The following is an 8,553-nucleotide window of genomic DNA, read 5'->3' as shown; positions in this document are numbered from 1 at the left end:
TGGCTGTGGCCAGTGGCTACAGCTTCCATTCGACCCCTAACCTGGGAACTTCCATATGCCATGGGTTTAGCCCTTAAAAAAAAAAAAAAAAAAAAGTTCTAGAATATGTAAATTTCCTTGAGTAGAATCAATGGATTTTATGCTTTTCAGTAAGCGTTGAAGGAAGAGAAAGAGAAGAAGGGAAAGGGAAGCCATTTATTACATACATTATGTTTCATTAACGCTATTATTCTTCAAGATATGGCTTTGGGTCCTTTAGTAAACGGCAAATTAAGAGCATTCTTCCGCATATTACCTGCCTAAATTCCCCCCACCAAGCCAAACTAATTAAAACATACCATAAGTGTTCTAATTATACCATCAACATCTCTTCAATAGTTGCAAATGGCTTAAATAACCATATTAAAGGACCCATTCATATGAAATATAACTCACTGTGATTCTGATGTTCATAGTAATTTGTAGAAGTCATTGCATGGGGAATAAGTTGCGTCCGTGGAACAAATGGGGACTCTGAGACCCCTTTCCAAAGCACAGGGTCTGTCTGCCAAGGCATTAGGAAGTGAAGCAAACTCACAGCCCCATCCAACTTAACACATTCAGAGGCATTTGGAGCTACGGTGGGGAAAACTGTCTCCCTAGTTAATTTCACACTTCCTTTATACATTTCAAAAAACGAGGTGTGACTCTGGAACTGGATTTTTAAAAAGACCTTCAGAGAGCTACCACGATGGGCCAGGTACACTGCAAACTCCTTGCCTTAAGGGGTTTCTGTCTCTTGCTGTCTGTTTGCTGTGGGGAATCCCAGACTGCTCAGGGCAAGCAAGGGCTTTAAGCTTCTTGAAGGATATTTCCTGCTCATTCCAGGCTCTGGGTTTACTGGTGTCGTCGCCGGCCTTCGCCATTCTGAGGGTAGGCATGCCGGGGGGCTCGTCTGCCCTCTGCAAAACCCCAGGAAATTTGCCAAAAAGGAAGGAAAGAAGGCAACTGGCATCCACTGTGTGCCCTCTTCTCGACAGGCACGTGAAGTAAGAGCTATTGCCTGCATTTGACAAATAGAAGAATCCAAGCTCAGAGGGGTTATTTCACCCCAGCCCACACTGCTTCTCCAACAGTGCACCCCATCTGCCCTGAAATATCAAGGTGGCTGTGGCCCCTCTGGGGTGCTCTGCTTCTCTCCTCCAGGCCCCTCGCCACCACCTCCTTGCTGGAGATGGCCCCAGGTTTGTTTTTTTTGGCTCCCTCATTAATGAGGTCCACAGGACGATGCTAAGTCTAGTTATGCAGCCTTAATTGGTTTAGTTACAACAAGATAATTCCTTTTTTCTTCTCTCGGAGGCCTTTCTGTTTAAAGACATTTTAGCTGGGAGATGCTAATTATCAATGAGGAGAAAGTGACACCTGGAGAGTTCATTTTCCATCTCGGTCCTTGGTTTCTCCTTTGAACTCCCCCCACCCGGCCCTCTTTCCCACTTCATCACTTCTCCCCCAGCGTCATAAAAGAGAGCTCTGCCCTGGCTCTGGCGGCAGAACTTTCCTTCTCACTTGCCAGGGAGTCCGTCTCTTTGCAGCTGTGTCGCAGGCATGGCCAACCTGCGTGAGACTTTCCTCAGCCTGGAGGATGGCTTGGGCTCCTCCGACAGCCCTGGCCTGCTGTCCTCCTGGGACTGGAAAGACAGGGCGGGGCCCTTCGAGCTGAACCAGGCCTCCCCCACCCAGAGCCTCTCTCCAGCTCCATCGCTGGAGTCCTATTCTTCGTCTCCCTGTCCAGCTGTGGCGCGGCTCCCCTGTGGGCATGGAGGTGCCAACAGCGGGGGCGGCGATGACTGCGGCGGCCTTGGGACGGGGGGCCTGGTGGAGGTAGACTATAATATGTTAGCTTTCCAGCCTGCCTACCTGCAGGGCGCTGGTGGTGCCAAGGCCCAGAAGGGCACCAAAGTCAGGATGTCTGTCCAGCGGAGGCGGAAGGCCAGCGAGAGGGAGAAGCTCCGGATGAGGACCTTGGCAGATGCCCTGCACACCCTCCGGAACTACCTGCCACCGGTCTACAGCCAGAGGGGCCAGCCGCTCACCAAGATCCAGACGCTGAAGTACACCATCAAGTACATCGGGGAACTCACAGACCTTCTCAACAGCGGACGGGAGCCTCGGCCCCAGAGTGCCCGAGCACAGCCCAGGCACCCAGGGACTCACCACTCCAGCCCCCTGGGTGGGGCAGAGGAAATTTAAAGACCTGGACTGGCTCATGGAACCACAGCAGATAGTGGTTCTTATATAGTGACCTTGGTGTCCGAAAAATTCTAAGGAATTCCCGCTGGACTTGCTGGAACCACCAGAGCACGGCTCTGCCTGACAGGCAGGTATTTTGCTTCCGGTTTCCCCACCAGTTTCTCCAGAGACTTGCGCTTTGCAAAGAGACCGATTGCTTTGCTCTTTCCTGTCTGTTCAAGATCTTGGAAAGGGTCAATGATGTTAAATGTATTTTTTCAATCACGTAGCATTGTTAGAGTTCATCTTCTCCTGCCGTTTTGGTGTGGGGAGCTTTGTTTCTGTTGCTAACCAATCCTGTAGTTTGTGCAGGATTCAGGGTGACACCTGGATTCTTATTTAGAAAGATTAGCATCGATAAAGGGCTATAGTGCTCCTATTTCATCGTTTCTGTGTGCTTGTGTGTGTGTGTGTGTGCGCGCGCGCGCACACTTTGGCTAAAATCAGGCTGTCACTTTTGCAGGGACCAGATCACTTTGCAGAAGAAATTAGTGACAGAGTAAAGAGAAAGTCCACAGGCAGACAGGCTACATTAAGACAGAGTGGATAGGCCAAAGGGCAGCCCTTCCTCTCTTAAGGGAAGAAAAAGAAGGATATATATATATATATGCTGGGGGGGAGGAGAGCAGAGAATGAGGGGGTTGGGAGGAGGAGGAAGAGGAAGAAGACCCAGCACCACAGCCTGGGCCTGAACAGAGCTGGGCCAGGCCGGATATGAATGTGACCTCATTGAATCCCTTCACTTCCTCATTTCTCAAATGAAGAGACTGACTCAAAAAAGAATGAGACTAGTTTGTTCCTAGGATAAACGAAAAGGGTCAGGATCAGAACCCAAGTCTATCTCTCACCCATCCAAAGGTATTTATTTCTTTATCCGTAACTTTCCCCCCTCTTTGCCACCCCCAAATCACCCCACAAGCACCCTATAAGTACATTTCCCCCCTTCTCCCACCTATCTTAGGGTGGGGGACCGTAGCACCCTCAGCTCAGCTAATTTGCTGGCACATGGCGTTGAAATGGGGACTTTGAATTAAGAAGTTTCTCAAAAAACTGTAGGATTTTCGAAGGCTGAATGTTTCTCCCAATGGTTATTAACCATTTCCATTTGTTTTTCAGTGAATCCTCTGTTGCTCTTTCCTGTCATTCCACCCCCCTTTGGTGATTTTTCTTCTTTTAATAATAAATAACAAAGGCATTAAATGGTGTTCATAATGTAATGTATAGCTTCACTTTTTCCTTTGCCTATACAACCATATACAAATAAATATAGGTGTCTAAACATTTTAAAAGAATATCTTGAATTCTGTACTTGCTTTTGTTTTTTTATCTGAGCAGTATATAGTAAAAGCCCTTCCAATGTAACGCAAATCTGTGATGTAAGTACCATAATTAACTTCATTTTATACATGAGGAAATTGAGGCACAGATGTGCTCTAAGTCACACATGTAGAAGTTACAGTGGAAAGCTGTCCAGGTAGGCTATGCTAAATGTAATTAGTTTAACGATGACCTTTTGAATATTTACATTGTTTTCAGTTTTTTATTACCCCCCCAAAATGTTGTAACAAACATTATAGATGACTAGGTTTATCCACTGATATTTTCATTAGCCTGAAAATTTCTCAGAAGTAGGATTCCTGAATCAAAATTGTGTGCATATTTTGAATTTAGATAAATACTGTTGGGTGACTTTTATAAAAGTTTGTATTTATACTCCCCAAGATTATGGAACAGAGGAGCCGTTCACATTGCCGGTGAATATTATCCATCTTCTTGAAATTTTTAATGATGATTCTGTTTTTGTGTTATTTTAATTTCCCTGTATGCGCTGTGAGATGGCCCATCTTTTAAAATTTTATGTGGCCATTGTTCATTTTGGTTTCTCTTCTAAAACTTGCCTCTATATATTCCTTGCCATTTTTCTGTTGGGTTAGTTATCTTCTTGGTAATAATTTGGGAGCGTTCTTTATGCATGATATCTGTGGTAAAATTTTCCTTCCAATCTATCCTCCTTGTTTATGGTATCTTATATTTATGATTTCGGGTTCTCGTATCTTTTGTTCTTTGAAGCTTTTCACTTTTATATGATCAAATATCTTCTCTCTTTTTTAATGGCTGTTGTGTTTCTTCCCTTTGCTTGACTTCTCCCAGTTCCAAGTCTGTCCAAGTGTTCGATATTTTTCAAATATTTTAAGAGTTATTTATATGTGGATCCTTAATATACAGAGTGCTGAGAAGGGATCTAACTTTATTTCCGATGGGTGTTTTTCTAACTGCAGAACACGTATAACTTGTCATTGGGTTGTGGTGGGTGGTGATGGGGCACCGTTGCTAAAATGTCATCCTATGTATGTAAACCTTCATCTGCTTCTCATAAACTGTTTAAATTTTTTTTTTTTTAGTTATAGTTGAGTTTGTCATTGATGCTTTAGAAAGGAAACTAGAAAATGTTGAACAAGGTCAAGATTTTTTCCGGAGAGTCTACCGTGTACACGTACAGGTGTACATGCGGGAGTGTATGTGTATGCACGCACACATGTATTTGTTCCTCTGTGTGTGTGTGTGTGTGTGTGTGTGTGGTGTTTCATGTGTTGCAGGAGAGCACTAGAAGATTGTAATATGGGAAAAGTTCAGCCTTTGATCAGCATTTAGGTTAATTGTTATTTCCTTGGTCATTTTAAAAAGGGTGGAACCTTCATGCTCTTGGCTTTTGATTTTTTTTGCCTCCATGAGCTGTGGCTTGATGTGGGATCTCAGTTCCCAGATTTGAGATTGAACTGGGGCAGCAGTGGTGAAAGCACTGGGTCTAGACCACCATGAAAATGCTTGATTTTCTCAGGATCAAGCTTTAAGCATGGTTAATGAACAGCTGGGTAATTTGATGGCCCTTGGAACCAAATACTGTGGATGGAATAGGAGTCCTGTCTTCACTTTCAAAAAATTCTGGAAAGCCACAGGCTCAACTGCTAGGTGGGCTTGTCCTGAGGACTCCTAAGGTACTTATTATGGGTGGGATGGGAGGGAGGCATCTGGAAAGCCTGGAGAAGGAGACAGATTCCTGGGAGTGGGCCCCTGGCCTAGGGCCTTATCTTACACCACCTGCAGCCCCGGGCAGGCGGCCTGGAGCAGGAGTGGCAGCTGTCTTTCAACACTTGACCCCTGTGGCAATCTCCAGAGCAGTCACCTCCCTCCCTGGGAAGCTAGCTGGACAGGGCCCTGAACCCTCTGGAGAGCATTTGAAAGCACTTGGCTCGGGCATGGCTCAGGATTAGGAATAGGCTATTTCTGGTGCACGGACAGGGACTCACAGTCTGTGTGCCTCTATGTCGTGGTCAGAAACATCACGTTTATAATTTCACGTAATCCTCTGAACAGCCCTTGGGAGGTGGGCATCATCAGTCCCATTTTGAGGATGAGAAAACAAAGGTTTAGGAGCACAGCCACATGACTAGCTGGCGGCCTGTGGTTGGCGAGTTAGCAAGGGCCTTTGGCTCAAACTCAAAGCTTGGGCCCCTCCCAGAGCACTGCCGGCTCTCTGGGCACTGGCTGGGCAGTCAGAGGGCTTTCTCTGCAAATGCTCACTCCCAGGCTTCTCAGCCTCGTTTCAGCTTCTCCACTTCTGGGACCCTCATTGCTTTTACCATCTGAAGCATTTCTGAAGGGGCTATTCGTCTTGTCCCTTACATGATTTCCCTTTGAACTTCTGCCTCCGCCCCAAACATTTCCTCAGAAATTCTTCACTTCCTTGCTGGCGCCTCGAGTCCTTCTTCATCCACAGAGGAACCTGACTTCTGTTCATCTGTGTTCAATAAAGTGTTCCGCAATTCACACCGGGCTGAGGTTTCTTTGTTCTTCTCGTCGTTTCTGCCACATTAGCTAATTGGGAGAGAGGCCAGGGGGTGGGGGAGAGAGAGCCTCTGCAAACTGACAGGTCCACAGAATTACCTGTACTTCGAGATATTGTAAACAAAACAAAACACAAACACCCAAAACAAACAAACAAAAACAGCAACAGAAGATGCATGTGCAAAGGAGTTTTGGCGCTGTTGTTTCGAGCTCTTATGACGCAGCTTAGTCATGTGACCACCCTGAAGCGTCATTTGATTCCTGTACGTGCTCCAGGCTGCAGGAAGGAGCCTGGACCTGGGCCTTGACCCTTTGGGTCAAGCTGTGCTGGGTTGACTAGAGCTTGGCAAACGCCTCCTGTCCTCTTGCTGGGAACCTGAGATAACCTCTACCTTGCAATGAAATAGTGAAGACTAAGCAGTGTTTCTTGAAGCATCTGGGAGGCCCTATTTGTAGTATTTTAGATCTAGAAAGTCTCTAACCCCCAGGAAAAAGAAAGCAAAAAACTCCAGAGAAGGCTGGGAAAAAGGCAGTTATTTATGCGTCTCTTGGATTTGGGACTATCTACTCCCCGATTCCTTAGCAGAACCTTCCATTAAGTTCTTTTCAAATGACCTCTATTGATTTCTGTTTCTCTTCGATAAGTGAAGTGTGCAGGCGGCACGGCTGGAGGTCAGGGGTGTGCAGGAGACAGGCGTTTAGAAGGCACTGCATGGGCTGTTCCCAGCCCTGCCAACAGCACTTCTGGATTCATCCTCTGAGGTGGCAGCCTCAGGGCAAAGGCTCTGTGTACTTTTTCTCCTTTACTCTTAACAGCTAACAACAGGAGATGGCTAAGATTAGCCCATTTCGCAAATAAAGAAACTGGCTCAGAGAAGCCAAGGTACCTTGCCCGAGGTCACATAGTTGGCTTGGGGCCCAGGCTTCCATCCAGGGATGCTCCACTCACTCCTTAGACAATACGAAGCTCCGTGTGCTGCAAATGCAGCAGGGAGGCCGGAAAGCCTCTGCAGTCAAGCTGTTCCCACTAGTCCACACTCACACTTGAAAAACGTTTGCAGTTGCATGTACCTCTGTCCAAACAACTTACTAGGATATGCGGAGATCAGGGCATATTTCAAATTGTGATCCCTTTCCTACTCTCCTCCCAGGTGTATGGAGCCTGACTGATCTTGGCCTCTCTCACATAGAATGGAATTTGACAAACGTGTGGGAGTTTTATTTGCATGCTTTCAAAGGTATCATAAATCAGATTTCAGAAGTACCTGTTCCTAGGGACTGAAGCTTACCTATTTTTTTTCAGTTTCTTTTAGGTGCTAAATGACAAAACAAATAATGACAGTAAGGGAGTTCCCACCATGGCACAGAGGAAATGAATCCAACTAATATCCGTGAGCATGAGGGTTTGATCCCTGGCCTCGCTCTGTGAGTTAAGGATCTGGCATTGCCCCGAGCTGTGGTGTAGGTCGCAGATGTGGCTCGGATCCTGAGTGCTGTGGCTATGGTGTAGGTCGGCAGCTCTGGCTCTGTTTGATCCTTAGCCTGGGAACTTCCACATGCTGTGAGTGCAGTCCTAAAATGCAAAAATAAATACATAAATAAAATGATGATAATAATGGAAACAACTAATACTTATGGTGTGATTTCTCTGGGTAAGGCCCCATTCTAAGTACTTTACAGAAAATAAGTATTTTAACCCTGTGAAGTAAGAAATTACTACTTTACAAACTATGAAATAACCAAAGTCATCCCCATTTTGAGATAAGAAAACTGAGGCACAGAGAGGTAAAAACTTATCTAAGTGTATGCCACTTGGCAGCAGGAGACTCAGGAATCAAACCCCAGCTTGGTCCTCCACGCCAAGCCCGTACTTCTATCCCAGGTGTGTCTTTATATTGGTTTAGTGATTACAAACCAGTTTTATATACATTACCCCATTTAATTCTTACCTGTACCTCATTATAAAGAAAGTTGAACAGGGATTGTCAGGTCCAGTTTACAGATGAGGATATTTAGGCTCAGAGTGGCAAAATATCCTTTTTTTTTTTTCATTTTAAAAAATTGTATTGAAGTAGAGTTGATTTACAATGTGGTGATAATTTCAGCTGTACGGCAAAGGGATTCAGTTACACACATACACACACCCATTCTTTTTCAGAGTCAAATATCATCACTATAAAAAAATGACAGAACTGGCAGCAGAATCCAAGTTTTAAGACTTCTTCTAGTCTGATTCTTTCTAGCTAAATTTTCTGTCTCCTGAGGGATCTAGTTGTGCCCTAAAGCCTGCTCTCCAGGGCATTGTCATGGAGACAGAAGAGCAAATGTGCTTTTCAAGGTGGGTTTTGCATGGAACCTTTTTTTTCCCGGAAAATGGAAGAATTTATTATTATTGCGGCAAGTAAGGAGAACACCAGGAGCTTTCCCAAATCAGGGTTG

At 45.4% G+C, this 8,553-nt stretch overlaps 1 protein-coding gene across 1 annotated transcript; it reads left to right on the top strand.

Annotated features, from left to right (window-relative positions):
* On the top strand, positions 1,585-2,229 carry MSGN1 (mesogenin 1). Its single transcript, XM_003125359.3, has one exon. It carries the CDS (start codon positions 1,585-1,587, stop codon positions 2,227-2,229), a length of 645 nt encoding a protein of 214 aa, XP_003125407.2.

This window comes from Sus scrofa, chromosome 3 (genome assembly GCF_000003025.6).
Source record: "Sus scrofa isolate TJ Tabasco breed Duroc chromosome 3, Sscrofa11.1, whole genome shotgun sequence".
In the NCBI taxonomy this organism is placed as follows: Eukaryota; Metazoa; Chordata; class Mammalia; order Artiodactyla; family Suidae; genus Sus; species Sus scrofa.
This window is presented reverse-complemented; position numbering and strand designations above follow the sequence as displayed.

Excerpts from the sequence above, each read along its gene's own strand:
- MSGN1 (XM_003125359.3), top strand. The coding sequence starts at position 1,585 with ATGGCCAACCTGCGTGAGACTTTCCTCAGCCTGGAGGATGGCTTGGGC.